This window comes from Lepidothrix coronata, unplaced genomic scaffold (assembly GCF_001604755.1).
Source record: "Lepidothrix coronata isolate B3197 unplaced genomic scaffold, Lepidothrix_coronata-1.0 Scaffold89, whole genome shotgun sequence".
Taxonomy (NCBI): Eukaryota; Metazoa; Chordata; class Aves; order Passeriformes; family Pipridae; genus Lepidothrix; species Lepidothrix coronata.
The window spans coordinates 2,709,327-2,726,147 of NW_016690269.1; the positions used below are offsets into that span (position 1 = coordinate 2,709,327).

The 16,821-nt window shown below is 39.8% G+C and overlaps 1 protein-coding gene across 1 annotated transcript in view; it reads right to left on the minus strand.

Moving 5' to 3' along the window:
• Positions 1 to 16,496, minus strand: part of MFSD14B (major facilitator superfamily domain containing 14B) — a 28,962-nt gene extending 12,466 nt beyond the window's left edge. The window contains exons 1-5 of the mRNA XM_017821236.1: positions 16,284 to 16,496; positions 5,193 to 5,288; positions 2,605 to 2,667; positions 1,357 to 1,484; positions 410 to 524 (exon numbers count right to left, since the gene is read on the minus strand). Of these exons, the coding sequence (XP_017676725.1) occupies positions 410 to 524; positions 1,357 to 1,484; positions 2,605 to 2,667; positions 5,193 to 5,288; positions 16,284 to 16,478 (597 nt within the window). The 5' untranslated portion in view covers positions 16,479 to 16,496. The remainder of the gene's footprint in view (positions 1 to 409; positions 525 to 1,356; positions 1,485 to 2,604; positions 2,668 to 5,192; positions 5,289 to 16,283) is intronic.
• Positions 16,497 to 16,821: the final 325 nt, after the last annotated feature.

Consider the following 16,821-nt stretch of genomic DNA (forward strand, 5'->3'; position numbering starts at 1 on the left):
TGACTACAATACTCAAATCTGCTGCCTTAAAAATAAAGGACATTAACTAATACACAGAAACTAATTTGAAGGAACTGTGACCTGAAAAGTGACAAAAGGACTTTTTTCTTCCTGGACTCTTGTTGAAGAAAAAGAGAAATTTAATCTAATGTAAATATATTATTTCATCGTAGAAGAGATAGTTAAGTTGTTACCTATATATATGTATGTAAATATGTATGTATGTAGTTGTGTTTTGTCTGAAAACCCCTCACACTGAAGCAAATTGTGGGAGGGGGGCTTGAACTTGGAAACTGGATTTTTGAGGGGTCTCAAACCACCACAACCAGAAAACAATCTGTGCATCAAAACACCAGTTCAACAGGGAGGTCATAATCTGACCCTTTTTTCAAAGTTTAGCATATCTTACCAGTCCATAGGCTGTAGTTCTTTCATGTTCTTGTGTTACATCAGCTACGTAGGCAAATATTACGGAAAAGGTAACAGAAAAGATTCCAGATACCGAAATCATTGCGAAGTACCACCTAAAAATTTAAGAGCAACAGTCAGAAAGTTTGAGCTAAGATTTCTTGCTTTTTATCTTACTAATAAGCAAGTTTGTATTTAAGCTTAAGAGAAGTGTTCCTCGAGAACTAAAATAGAGCCTTCGTGGAGATGAATGTTTGTGCAATCTCACTTAAATACTGGAAAACAGCATCTCAATTTTTTATGTTCCCCTGTTAACATCAGCCTAAAAGAAGTGGCCCCTGTAGGACATGAAGGGATTTTTACACTCTCAAGTTTAAGTTCAGAAAAATAAACTATTTTAGAACTAATTTTCACAGTCAGCTAAGGAATAAACTACCATAAAATGCTGTGGAAGCTGAACTCTGAATGCATTCCATGCACATGAAGTTCTTTTGTAATCTCACAAGTTTCACAATTAATGTAAATGAAACTGAAGTTTTAACTGAGGGGTATTGACTTTGAAACAAAGTCCTAATCAAAGAGATAGAAGATCTCATTTGCAGCAATTATACTTTTCTGTGGCAAATCAATGCTAAGGTTCATTTAGATTTAAAAACATGTTTATTACTGTCAGTCATCAAGGGGAACAAACTGGCAGCTGAGCTTAAAACTGAGTTAGAAAGGACTATCAAATCCTTTCAAGTACTGTTTTACTTGTGTGAATAAAGTTACTAAATCACATTTCATTATTGCCACCTCTAAGATACTCAGTTTTAACACCTCTTAAACAGAAAAGTTCCAGAATAACGCAGTCATATCTTGAAAAGAAAGCTGCTTTCCTGTCTTATTGTCCCTTTCCCATCTAACCAAACTACTCCTCTGCTCTACTGACAAGTCTGTACCACTTACCATGGGCTTATTCGCATCAGTGGAATTGGGACACAGGTGAAGAAAACTGTAAGAAGAAGAAAAGATTTCCTCCCCCATGCATCCGAGAGAGCACCTATTAGAGGAGCACTGAGAAAGGACAAAAAACCCTGGGACAGAAGAAAAACAATTATTATGCCTATATATACATTTCCAAGTCCCACTTTAACCACCATATAAGGAAGGACTAAAATTTAAAATTGATTTGAAATTAAACACAAAGTTGTCGATAACTGAAAATGTACACAATTTTTTCTACAATCTAGTTTTCTGTGATTCTGATGTTCTATGTTTCAAATCTATTAAACCCCAGTGAATTTAAAAAAAGAAAAAAAGAAACAGCATATGTTTTTTCAAGATGCATTTAATTCAATATAGAAGTAACACAGATTGAAAAACCTTCTTTAAAATCTCCAAAATACAGTCTAGTTCCACTCTTCTATCAAGAGACTTCATGCTAGATTTCAAATCCAAGTTCCTCTCTAACTGAAGGGTCTTTTGGATTGTTCTAAGAGACAGTTTTGGGTAACGCTAACTGTTCTCTGAAACAAATTTAAGATAACACTTATTGCTTTATATCAAGTATTCATCGTGTACAGTACATCTGTACACTGCAAGAACTACAAGGATCACTTGAGCAAGCTTGGCAACTTGAGATTATGGGACACCATTATGATATTCCACTGGCAAAGGTCAGTGTTAGATGTACAGGATCACTGATGAAGGATCAAATACTAGATTTTTCAGCATTTCATGAAGACCTAGAGTCTAGGCCTTCATCTCAAATCTGTTCTGTGTTACACAGAATTAAAATAAGTAAAGGATTTCTTAAGCTTGTTAACTGCAGAACTTTAGCTTAGAAGAACATTTTCCTCCAAATTAGTATTTTGTTCACTCATCAATCCAACTCTGCTGTAAGTCCAAACCTCAGTAAATGCATGGTTCTGTACACTGGAAGTCTACTCCAGCTAACTTTAGCATACCTCTGTTATTCAAATACAGTCACTCTCAAGCTTAACATAAGTGTACAGACTACTGCACTAAATCCCTGCTCTGCCAAATCCTTATAAAGTAAGTGCCTCCAACCACAAAAATTATTTATATGCATACTGAGAAAACCATTTTGTAAGTTTGTTTTGTTTTGTAAGTTCTTATGGAGAATTCAGGTGAGACAAATAAAATACAAGAACACACACAATATTTAGGTCAAAGGTTTTAAAAAGATCTTACCTTAAAACCTTGAATAAGACCATTCATTAAAAATGTATGATGGGGAAATGTTTCATGTAAGACCTGACAGGAAAAAAAAAACATTATTTGAATCAGGAGAGACAGAATAAAGTTAATTCCAAGTTTAAATTTGATTGGTAAAACAGGATAGCTCTATGTGAACTTTTATCTTACGCAAAATAAAAACTAAAAAAAAAAAAGTCCCAGAAAAAATTATCTTATACTTCCTATTTGTCTTCATAAGAAATTATTAAAATAAAAAAAGAGGATCAATGTGAGCAAAAAGCATCTCTGTGCACTAAAAACTACAAAATTTTCGATATAGCTAATTCCTTCAAAAGGTTGACTCAAACATTGTCAGTCAATGTTTAGGAGTGAAAATGAGATTTGTCTAACTTACACTGATGAGGAAAAAAGAGTTACATATTCACAACTGATGAACAAGTAGATACTTAAAAATACTAGCAAGAGTTCTGAGTGTTTAAATACAGCTATAAATTCATTTAAGGTGCTTTACCAGCAGTCTTAATTCAAGGGCAAGAACGTTAATCTACACTAAACAGATTTACCATAAATATGCAAGAGAGTTAAGGGGCCTCACAGGTGCTACAGGGTCGATTAAAAAAAATTACTGAAGTGATCAAAGCAAGTATGCAGACAAAATTCAAATTCGTTTGCTCTTTATTCAGAGGTAGTGCCACCAACTACAAAAATTATTTATATGCATACTGAGAAAGCCATTAGCCTGAAGAAACAGAATACTGCAGTGTCACTGAAAAGTGTCAGCATCCTTTTTCAAGGATGACTGGGATTCTCAAATCATACGTTTAATAAAGGTGGTGGTTCTCATATTAACTACTGGTCGGATAATTCTTCTCATTTATACCCCTTTTCCCTTCTGGTGTCATCATTTGGTTAGATATTTAAAACAATTTTTCACCTGTTAAGATCACTGATCTGATTATATGAATGGAAGAAAAAAGTCGGGGTTCAAATTAGAGATCCAAAAGCAGACGTCTTCTAAGTTAAAAAAAAAAAAAAAAAGAGAGAGAGCTGGATACTCTGAGTTTCCTAATCTAATTATCTTTCTGTGAAGTGTTTTCCAGGTTTTTTTCCTGGGAGGCAACCACTGCTGATATTGGTTTAAATTTTTGAGATTAATTTCTGTAACTTTATAGATTAGAGAAAAGAAAGTTGACAAGCTGGTAGAGGGAACTGCTTTACTCAAGTTCTACCAATAGATACATATTAAAAAAAATCATACTGAAGACAGAATATGTCAGTAAGTGATTAATATTGCTTATGGTGATTTACTAACATTGGCATAAAAGTACATAAATAAAAGTAATGAGCACAAACTTTGGGCAGTCTGCGACCAAAAAAGCCTTTGTGTTCTTTACAAACACTTTAAATCTTTTCTTCTCCAAATACAGTGTCATGTAACAAACAGTATAGCTTTGCTGACAGATGCCAAAAGAAGTGAAAAAGCAATTTAAAAAATTAACTGTAAATAATCTCAGCTATTGTAGAATACATGCAATTTATTTTCATAATACATGACATTTTAGTAAGATTGAACGTTGACAATGACCTGGAGAATCATGACAGAACCACAAAAAATAAGAAGTGTCAGGCTTGGGCAAGTTGAAGTCGAGCACTTTGGTTAAGAAAAAAAGTAAAGGAAAAAAATAAAAAAGAAATAAGAAAGATCACCCAGTAAGCTTGCCCATATTTTGACACTGGCAGGACATCATGACAGGATGGTCATTAATGAGACACCTGCTTTACAGAAATGGGTTAACTGTTTTATATGGACTTTTTTAATTATCAAGCTATGTTCAGTGATTGTCTTTAGGAAGGTTAGACAAACACACTTCGAGAGTTATGCAGATTATTTTATTTGAAGTTTGGGGAAGAAAAATAATTAACTCTTTCAATCCCACAAAACTTTGCTCGTCATGTGTTCAAAGTGCTCTCCGATATTAAGTGATGAAAACCTGGACTAATAGACTTTTGATGGCTTCTCTCTGGCAGGCCCCATTTCAATGAATGAGATCCATGTCTTCAGATGAAATGGTTCATATCCTATCACCAAACACAAATTATGTGTTTATCTGGCAAACAACGTAATTCCAGAACAGATTAAATACTTATGAAATCCATGTCTTACATGAATGCCTTTACATTTTACTTTCAGTTACTTGCTGGTAACACAGCCAGACCACAACAGTGAACACAGTTTATTCAATCATCACAACTGGAAGATGAATTGAACTACAAAGTCTTAAAAAACCAGAATTTCCAGAGATACTTCCACCAACAAACTAAACTGATGTTACTCTAAAAGGCAAGTAAAAGAGCAGTACAGCATATTGCTAATTTATTTTCTATTACCTTTCAGTCTTTCAGCAGTCCAGATCTCAGCTGTAGTATATTAACTACTGCACAGTGTTGAATGCTAAGACTTCTGGAATTCAGGTAATGAGATAGGCAGGAAACGCAAAACAAATTAAAACCCAAACCCCTAGGAATTAGGAAACTAAGATTTGCCATTACTGCCAAGATAACAGTTGATGAATGAGACTTACTGTTAGCATTGGAGTTGTCAAGAGTCCCCAGGCAAAGAATTCCAGAAATATGACCACCACTGCATGGTATACACTTGGCCTGCCAACACCTTGTTGCTAAGAGAGAAAAACACATGCGTGGTTGTAGACATCCAGTTCATTACACCTGCAAACATCTCTTACAAACACGTTTTGAGCATAACCAGTTTTCAGGATGACCTACAAACCAAGCCCTTGGAAACAACAATAAGCCAAAAAAAGGGAGGAGAAAAACTATTACAAAACAAATAAAGATATCCAGGGAACTTGAAAAAGTTTGTTCCCTTGAGTTCTTCCCGACTGAAGAGAATTATTTGCTGCGTTCCTGACACTGCCTGTACTGCTCTCACTTTCAGTATGCCTTTAGGCTTTCTTCCTCTTGGGCATTATTCACAACCCTTCCACAGCAGAGTGACAAATGGTATACCTCTCCCTGCTACCCCCACAAGTGACAACAGGTCCACTTTATGAAGGTCACAGCACTGTTTCACCAAAACTACAACTATGTACATAATCAGAAGAGCAACTGGTTTTGTATTTGAAAACATCAAAGTACGAGAAAATAAAGGGCTACTTATGCCAGAGACTGAGGACCTATTCTACGGGTCAACAATCCCAGAAAGAATTAGCAAACTGTTGAAGTGCTCATGATTCTGTCAAACTGCTGCCATTCGAGAGCCAAGGACTGGATCCCAGACAAAACATCTGGAATCTTTTTATTCAGACAAAATGTGCAGAACCCTTGGGTAAAGCATATTTAACCAGAATTGCTGTTTTCTTTTTTTTTTTTCCAAAGCAGAGTTAAGCAGAACTGCTGAACAACCTAGTGGCCTTCAATGGAGTGACAGCAACGATTGACAAGGGGAGACCAAGAGACGTCATCTACCTAGACTTCTGTAAAGGTTTTTGATGCAGTCCCACATGACATCCTTATCTCCAAACTGGTGACACATGGATTTAAGGCATCAACTATTCCATGGATAAGGAATTGGCTGGATGGATGCAGCCAGAGAGTTGTGATCCATGGCTCTATGTCCACGTGGAGGCCGGCAACAACCAGTGTCCCTCAGGGCTCCGTCTCAGGACCAGTTCCCTTTAATATCTTCATCAGTGACACAGCCTGTGAGATCAAGAGCAGTGCAGCTGACACAACAGAAGGAAGGGATGCCATCCAGAGGGACCTGGACAAACTTGAGAAGTGGGTCCACAAGAACCTCATGAAGCTTATCAATTCCAGGTGTAAGGTAGTGCACCTGGGTCAGGGCAACCCCAGATAAGAACACATTCTGGAGGAGAAGTCACTGAGAGCAGCCCTGCAAGGAACTTGCAGCCCTGCAAGGGGGTTCTCATGGCTGAAAAGCTGGACATAAGCTGGCAATATGCACTCACAGCCCAGAAGATCAACTGCACCCTGGGCTGCATCAAAAGAGAAGTGGCCAGCAGGTCAAGGATGGGATTTCTGCCCCTCTGCTCTGCCCTTGTGAGACCCCACCTGGAGCACTGTGTCCAGGTCTGGGGTCCTCAGCACAGAACACACAGGAACCTGTTGAAGTGGGTCCAGAGGAGGGACACAAATATGAGGAGCACCTCTCCTACAACGATAGGCTGAAAGAGCTGGGTTGTTCAGCCTCCAGGGAGAGAAGAGAAGGCTCTGGGGAGACCTCATTGTGGCCTTTCACTACCTGAAGGGGTCTTATAAAGGGAGAGCGACTTTTTACACAGGCAAAAAGTGATAGGGCAAGGGCAAACAATTTTAAAGCAAAGGAGGAGAGACTGAGACTAGATGTTGGGCAGAAATTCTTTACTCAAAGAGTAACGAGGCACTGAACAGGCTGCCCACAGAAGTTGTGGATGCCTCATACTTAGAAGTGTTCAAGGTCAGGTTGGACGAGGCCCTGAGCAACCTATCTAGTGTGTGGAATCTCTGCCCACTGTGGAGGGGTTGGAACTAAATGATCCTTAAGGTCCCTTCCAACCCAAAGCATTCTATGATTGTTTCATTTATATCTTCCCATTGCCAGAGTAGCTGTTTTACACAGGTTTTGTGTTCTGAAATGACTCTTTCTCTTTCCCCTAACACCTGTGCCACAAAAGATTGTTTTTCAGTGTTTCCAGCTATTCCAAAGCCATTACACCCCAAGAGGATTTGGCAATTCTTAGAAAGGAGCAGTACAGGATTCTCAGCTAGTACTCCCAGAGATACCTGAGGTTTACTCAAAATATAAAAGAACATGTCTTTTGTTGTGCAACATAATAATTCAGGATTAAGTTGAAGAAACATCATCCAGTGACAAGTATCAACCAGACTCTCATTTCAGCACGTGGAGAGTTGGGAGAGCATGAAACTCAGGGTCCTCCATTGAACCTCAAAAAAAGTCAAGACGGTCTATGGTGAAGGAGGAGCAGAGACACCTTTGGAGTTTCTCCCCTACTCAGTAAAGTTTATCCAAACTGATAGAAATTACAGGTTTAGAAAATGCTTGTATTACAAGATTCCTTTAAGCTAACAGATTATAGCAAAAAAATGTAAAGAAATCCCTATAGCCTAAATAGTCTAAATGCCTAGACCTCTAATAATTTTTAGATCTATCAGAGTTTATCAAAACCTGTAACAGTAGTGTATCCTACCTAATATGATTCAATTTACTTTTTACATTGCAGCTTGCTTCAAACTGTGAGGATTTGAAGAGTTTTTTTTCTTCTGGAAAACAATATAATATCATGCATAAAAGATTATCTCTGGGAGTCTAATAACTTTCAAGCATTATTAACATTTCTGCATAGATTACCATGCAATTTTAAATCTCTAAATAACAAAGATTCCAAAGATTATGGCAGTAAAAAATTCTTCCTCATATAAGAAGTCTGCAAGTACTTCTATATAATGTAACAGGATAACAATTTTAAGAGTATTTTTTTGACAATATGTATGTCAGCCAGACTAGCACTTAACACTGATTACACTGAAGTCTGAATATCCCTTCCACAATGGTTTCCTCTGGAAAAAGCAAATTTTATAGTATGGAGTGGGTAAGGGACTCCTTGGACTTTCTCCCGCCTCCACTTCTCTCACACCCTTAAATCACTAAGCATGATGCTGGACATCTGCTCTGTATTCAGCAAACATTTTTAATGCTACTAAAAATAAAGTTTTGGTCTGTTTGTGGGTTTCTTAATAATGTTATTACATGCACATTTGATCTGAGATTTACATGATTTAATAGAAAGATGATGTACACACATAATGCGTGTATGTTTTTAACTCAGAAGTCATTTTAAAAACTATTTTTGTTGCTCTGAGCCTCCGTGAATCTTTCCTGGAGACCAAAATGGTCTGCAAGTCATTTCTGCAGCACAATGCAGCTTACAGTCAGCTGCATTGAACTACTAAACAAAAAAAAACCAGAAATCACTTTTTGGATTCAAGACGTGACCTGGAAAAGTAGAATTTAAATCCTGAAAGGAACATGCACCTATCAAAATTAAGACAAGCATTCTATGTCAAATATACTAATAGCTACCAATCTATGATCCACACAGACTGCAGCTGATGATCTGCAGTTTTCTTTACAGCGTCTTAAACACCTAGATTAATTAAAAAACCCTTGTGCAAATGCACATGGATTGGGAATGCACATGGATCATCTCCACATGACAGACCAGTGTGTGGGCAGAGAAACTATGTATGAACATTATAATTGCTTTCGAATGCAGCTGTTTGTCAAGCTTTTATAATTGCATAATCAATAATGAGCAGAACATTACTTAATCTCAAATGCTTAACGATACAAGACCATCATTATAAAATCTGAAGTCCTAAAGGTTCTAACAAAACACCTGCTGTTTCTCCAGTTTTACACTTTTGCTCCTTCTATGCCTCTTTTCACTATCCAATTCTAAAAAGAACTCATTTTTATTTCTGCCGTTATTGAGTCAGAATAAACCCAAAAGTTAATTTGAAGGTAACATGGATACTACTGGGAGGCAATACAATTATTTTTTTTTTCAAAGCTGTTCAACAGCTGTTGAACATTAATAAATCCATGAGACGATGTCAGAATCAAAAATGCAGCTGGCAAGAACTGCTAATAGGAGTGGGGGAGGTATCAGTAAGAATACCTTATCTTAGACATTCTGAAGAACAGCTAGTACAATTCATCCTAAAACACTCAAGACCAACATGCAATATTACAGTCAGTCCCAGATCTCCAGAGCAAAGCTAGAATTGACAGTATTCATTTATTCACACATTTTTAGGTAACTATTTATCTGTTGATTTAAATCTGTAATTTAATTATTAAAATTGTTAGAATGGCTGCAAAAGAACTAGAACATCAATTTCAAACGTGCTTAAATGTTTGTGTCTCTTAGGAAATGTGTTTATTTCAGAAACAAATCACTTCTCACTGCTAAAATCCCGAAGTCCTCCAGAGCACCTTTTCAAACTTTTCATATTTTGATGAAGGCCATATAGTCTTGCCACGCAAATTAAGCAAAAGATTCAACTGGATAAATACAGCATGCTTTTTTGCTTCCATGAGGGCGAAGCAGCAGAGCCTGCTGCCCACAAAGCTGGACGCAAGTTCTCCATCCTCGAAGGGTTTGTTTCAATATTCACCTGGAAAAGCCCCAGGTAACCTGCCCAGGCCTCACAGCTGATCCTGTCCTGAAGGGGAAGGATCTCCCTAAAGTACCTTTACAGTCAAATAATCCTATTAGCTCTCAAGCAGATAAAAAACAAACTCAAGCTGAACTTCTGAATTGACAAACCACAGGAACTTGCCTTCCCCCCCCCTCACACCATCCTCTGGAAATTCTTTCCCACCAGGAAGTGGGGTCTCTTAGGAGAGCCTGCTAGCTGCTAATTTACTTACAGCACAGACACACTTTGCAAACAGCACTTACTGTCCTTCTATAACATATGCATTAGGATAACAAATTTTCTTACTTTCTCTTTTTTAAAAAGTGCCTACAGAAACATTCCCCCCCCCCAAAAATTAACTGGTACAAGTGCTTATTTTTCACACTACCACCTGCACTGCAGTCCACTGTGTCAACGCTCATGTTTTCAAGAAAACAAAGAACTGAACTAACAGAATGAGAAAAACATCTTGAGAAACATGCTTTCATGTATGAATCATTCATATCTTGAAGATCATGCCAAATTATAAAGTGCATTCACTTTCCAATATTTTGTTAGTTTCCCCCCAAATTCAACCATTTCAAACGCAAACTTTTCCTGGTAGGCCTCTCTACATGACTATTTAATCATTTGAGCTTATTCTTGCACAAATAGTATGTTCCAATCCATCCCACTACATGACAGATTCTCTTTTTGTCCACACATATTAGCCAGGTAGCTTTCTAAGGATACTGCATGTTTATCTCTTGCTAGTGTCTTATTCTCTTTAATTTTCAAACAGAAGTATTTTGGATCAACATTAATTCCAACTGTTTCCCACAAATGCTCCATTTGTCAAAACTGGCAAAAATTCAGTAGAAAAAAAACCCAGAGAGCACAAATGAAAGCACTTTCCAAACCAGTACAGCGTTTTAGACATGCCTTGTGAACTGCAATATAAATCACAACTAGTTCAGGTTATACATTGTCCAAACTTGTATTTCACTTGCAAAAGAAATACCTTCGGCAAATCTCTCTCTGGATTGTAAGACCGTGATGTGCTCTCTCAAGAAAATGCTAAATCATATTACACAGGTTTGGAGTATCAGAGCCACAATTCGTTCGAAGAGGAAAAGTCTGTGCTGATTTTGTAAAGAGAAGCTGTGCCTTAAAAAGATCCTGGAGTTCTCAAACGAACATGTACAGATAAGGGAGATCACATTAATAAGCTTTCTGGAAATTCAGCGAACATACTCAAAGACGCTCACCAAAGGCTCTTAAAGCAAGCAAACTCTTCACAGGAATTAAAAAGAAAATACATAAACAAAAAACAAAGGGAGTTACCAGACCAGTCCCAGTGCTCTGTCCTAGCAGCTATGTAGTTCAGTACATTCATAACTGAGCTGAAAAAAAGGGTAAAAGCAAAGTGACAAAGTTCACTGATGACAAAACACAACTCAAAACACAACTCACATTGGAAAAGTTATAAGGCAATGGTGAAGAACAACAAAAGTCGATGGCAGATTGAAATTAACGTAGCTGAATTTAACCATGAATTTAAGCATGAAAAAACAATTTTTTATTTCCACATACAGGATGACTATTATGTAGGAATGTGATCCTGGAGAAAACAAGTCAATGAAAGACACGAGTTCAGCATTCAGCAGTGGTTTACTAAAGTGTATTCAAACATATATCCTGACAGGAAAAGATTATCACTCTGTTACTGCATAAACGCATGATGTGCCTGCCTTGCTAATGCTCTACTTCTTGTGTTCCAACAATTTTTATCAGATCTACAAAAAGATCTTCCTCTTATCCCATGACTGCTTGTTTTGTTCAGAAGTTTTAAGCAACACACATTACTGAATGTCTATTTTACAGAAGCACAGGAGGCCCACAGAAAGAAAAAGGACACTGCCAAAGGTATAGAGGAATGCCAAAGCAGCTTCCTCCAAGCTGCAGTCAGAAGAGCTGCAGATACAACTGGGATTCATTGAACTGGGAGTGTCATGAAGGGTGTGGCAAAACAATTGTCACTGCCTTCTTATACAAAGATACAAGAAAATAAGTGGCACTTCACATAATTTACACTTGGTGTCTAAAACGTCTTATGTTTCCTCCTGGGAATACATTCCTGTTTAAGTTTAGGCTTGATAAGCTTATGAAGCAGGAATCTTCTAAGGCACATAAAACATGAACACCATTTCTGGTTGTCTTCACAGCTGAGGCCACTGAGGGAGGAAGACCAACCAACCAACCAATTGCCATACACCCTGCCACATTCTGAAAGCTCAGCTTTAGACAGTAGTAATTGCCTAATTAAACTACTTCTTACAGAAATAACATATAACCAGCATATTACGCTACACCAAATAACAAACTGATTTATCTATTACTGAAGTTTTCTTCCTAAAATATAGAAAGACATATGACACTGAGAATTCCTCTAAAAAGCACCCACTGCTTAGTTAATTCACATGCTTCTCCGTGGAACAGATAATTACTCAAGCTCATTGTGCAGTGGGAAGGGTTGGATCTCCAGTACTAAATTACAAGTCATGGTCATAAAAAGCTTCTGTTGCTCTAGCCTAGTGTGCTTCTGAACATAAAAACTTCCACACTCACAGAACTTGGAGGATCAGTAACAGTAGACTCATAACAGCAAAACTGTCCTCTCAGTATAAATATAAGCCAGAGTGGTTTGTTTTCAAAGACAGCAGCTAATCACTCCTGCAACAGTTCAGACTCAGCGTCAATTTAACGTGATAGGAAGATTCAGAATTACACTGGCAACCTTGGGAAGGCAATACTGTTCATCTCTAATTATTCAGATTTAACATGAAAAATAACTTGTGTGGGACTTGATACCCAAACTGACAACTGAACAATGTGTTTACTACTAGCAGTCCTATTTAAATCCTAAGAGCGAGAAATTTAAGAAACCAGCTTAGTGAACTCAGAGCTGTTTCAGAAAAGTCTCGTAACATTAAATTCTGCTGCCTCGGTTTCACTGTACTGTATTTTTTATGAAATATCAAAAAGAAAAATGCTAGCAGTAAGGGTGAGAACCTGTAACTTATAGCTGAGTAAAATAGCTTAAATAACAAAGGCTGACATACTTCCAACATGTACAGTTCAGAATGCTTTCATTATGTTTCTAAAAAACATAAAGGTCTTGGGCTTCACAATAGCTGGGGCATTTTATAGTGCACAAGAACATTAAACTAACGTGTGATTAATTCTCAAAGAGGTACACGGGTGTGACTTCTCTGATATCCCATTTGAGGACTTCTCCCATAGAAGCACTTGATTTAGACAGTACGGCACTGTATTTTGTTGCAAAGCTTCCTTAGTGTGGCATTATTTTACCAACAATAGGGTGCATAGAAAGGAAGTGTGTGGGATGAATACTGTCAATGTCACGCTAAGTTTTATACTACCGGTGTTCATAATTTGGATGTAACAGGATTGCATAACCAGTAACAAAATGTCCCATGGCATCATTTATTTCAATTTCTGAAGCTCACTGAAATCATGGTAATACAGCCAATGAAAACTGATTTAATTCCACTGGAACTTACTTAAACATTCTATCGTTTTTACTAGTTTTACATACTAGTAACTCAATTCATAAAAATTCATTTGTTCAGCATTTATATTATAGTTCTTTGATTCAGTGAAGCCAATGCATTCACCAGGGTAAACTTAGTTACAGATAAATCAAAAACCAGAAGCTTGTTATGCCCTGGCTGGAGGGGTAAAAGGAGAAAGCCTTGCACAGTCTGACAGACTTGGTCATATTCCTCCTCTTTGTCCTACCGATCTGATGTGACAAAAGAGTAAAAACAAAAATAAAAAATTAAGACATTCTTCAAAGACCAAAGATGCAGCTCACAGAAATTTCACTTCTGTATTTACTTTAGCAGCAGACCAAACGGCAAGCTTCCCCATTTCAGATGTCAGGGTTGCACTCCCACTGATATCAAACAGATCTCTGCAACTACATCTAAAGCCATGATGCAGCCCCTCATATTTTAGTGTGAATAAGTTCTTTCAATGAAGTCTAAGCAGAGAGAGTTCTAGCAATGTGACAGCCACATGAGAATCACAGGGAGGTGCAGGAACCGCAGCAACAGAGCAGGAAACAGACTGTTCAGTCAGGAACTGAGATGCAGACCCGAAGATGATGTAAGTATACAACACCACATATACTACATATATACATATACTACACCAATGTACAAAAGATAAGGCTAGAGCCCCAAGCCTTTCTCTCTTGTAGGAGATGCTTCACAGGAACACAAAGTCCTCTAAGCGCACAACTGGGGGGGGGGGGGGGGGGGGGAAAAAATAAACCCAGGAAGCAAAACCTGTGATCATTTTATAAAAGCAAGAATTTATATCATTTAGAAGCTAAGTTTTCAAACTGATAGAAGAATGTATTTTAAGTACAAAAGCATTCTTTTAACATTTAATCCAACTGTAATAAACATTCCATCCATTAATAAAAGAACAGGTTAGCACCTTTGTCAGTTATGGATTCAATTTCCATTTGAGCTTTCTCAAAGTTGGAGAAAGAAATCAAAGTCCTTTGATACTTTTTAAAATTTTCCTACCTCTACCTTCCATTTCCTATTCTCTGTTCATGATTAAATAAGTGTAACTGGTTTTCTTCTATATACTGGGATCATCCTCTATTTCTTTCACCACATCATCTGAGCTGATAAAAAAGCTTGTATTTCTTAACTAAAACATTAACTCTTCTAGACTCTTCTAGAGTCATTTTCCTAGTCTGACTTCAGATTGGGTTACTACATCTTATACACACTAGAGTCCTTAATGGGAGCTGCTGTACACAAACCTGGAACAGCCAATATACCACACAGCAGACATCAGGTGCACTTCTTGAGGGAGTCAAATCTGATTTTTTAAAGACACAACCACTTCTAAAATACAACTGAAAGACTCGAAAACAGAAATTATGGGTAACAAGAAGCATGAAACCGTCATTTTGGAATTAACTTACAGAAAAATTAATTACTTGACTAACAAATTCCATAGAATAACTTTTTTTTTTTAACATCCCCTCTGGTTTATTCATGTATTAAAAGTACCTTAACATCTTTATCAAATACGAGTAATGTACAAAGACGTACATGTGTCAAACTGATGGTTTCAAGATTTTTATTTTTTTTTTTTACATTCTTGAGCTCTAGCCGTGATCATGTTAATCCTACACTGTTAATGCTCAGCTAAACATACTTGCTCACATTCACAAAAAACAGCACACCATCCTCTCTCGGAGGGCAGGCAACACACAGAGCAGACACTGGTTCCCTGACACAAACTTTACATTGTTTTATAACTTTTGGCATATGCAATGCTTTCAGCGTGCCTTATTTTGTGAGTAAACGAATATTAAATCATTCAGGAACACACGAACGTGAACATATACTCTAAAAAAAGTTATTACTAGATAGCAAGTCACGCTGCTAAAAAAAGATCGTGTGATTTCATTCAACTTGCCGAAGGAGACGCAGCACGGCAAGGCACTGCCTTCAAAAACTGTCAGTGACAGGATCATCTGTTTTGTTACTTTGTGTCTTCCTCTGGGTTCTTCTGCCCCATCTTAAGTTCTGGCCTCACTGCCAGCAAAACAGGATGGGTTGTATCACCTCAGCCAGGGCCATCCTGCCTGAAACAAGCCACTCGTCCCCACTCACTGCAGGAAGTGTCATCTCTGGTCTGGTTCCAGGGCACCATGCGAGCACACACGCGTGGAGGGACAGGCTTAAGCCACCAGAAAGACGCTTCTGCTGGGAAGAAATCACGCACCGCTGCCACGCTTACAAACGCAACTTTCCTCAGAGACACTTTCAGGCGAGTGCACAGATCGCTCATCTCCAGCTTCCGTCATTTGCACAAAGGCATTTTAGTGCTTAGTGCGGAGAGACGAAACTGAAAGCGCAGTAAGTCACGAAAGCTGCAGTACTTGAGTTCACAAAGGGGCACCTCCTACAACTCCAGAGGAAAACTTAAGCTTTACCTTCCTACCACCCCGGCATCGCTCATTTTGGAAGAAAAAAAACTTATTTACGGCCACCTGCTCGCAGGTGCGGCTGCTGGAGGACAAAACTCGTAACGAACGCACGGGGCGGGGGGACGGGCAGGGCAGGGCAGGGCAGGGCCGCGCCCGGGCTGGCACAGAGCCCTCCCGGGAGGGCGCTCCGGGGCTCAGCCGGGGGTAACCAGGGGGTCACCTGCGAGTAACCAGCGGGTAACCAGGGGATAACCAGGAGGGCAGCCGGCCCCTCACGGGCGGGGCGGGCGCAGACCCCCGCTGCCCGCACGGCCCGGCCCGGCCCGCACCGCCGCCGCAGGGCCGGCAGGGCCCGCAAGAAGCCGCCGCCGCCGTCCCCAAGGAGCCCCCGGCCCCACCCCGCACTCACCGCGCCGCCACCGCCTGCCTTCAGGCCGACCCTCTTCACCAGCATGATGCAGCCGCCCCACCTGGCGCCGCCGCCGCCGCCGCCGCCCTCCCACGACGACGACGACGACGATGGCGGCGGCGGCAGCGGCGGCTCCTCCTCGTCCTCCTCCGCCTGCCGGGCCGGGGCTGGCGGCGGCTGCGGCTCGGAGCTCATGCCGCTCCCTGCATGGTGCCCGCGCAGGGCCGGGCCGGGCCGGGCGCGGCGGCTCCGGCGCCTCCCCGCGCTGCTGTGGGGGCGCGGCCCCGCCCGCCCCGCGGAGCCGCCCCTGAGGCGGGACCGCGGCCGAGCCCTTCGCCGGCCTCCCGCCGGGCAGCGCCGGGCAGGGGATTGGAAAAGGTGCCTCCGAGGTCATGGAGCCCAACCTGCGATCGAGCACCAAACACGGCAGCTACACCGCGGCACTGGGTTGCCGCGTCCAGTCTTTCCTTGAATGCCTCCAGGGGTGGTGACTCCACCAGCTCCTCAGGGAACTCATTCCAGTGTCTAATCACCCTTT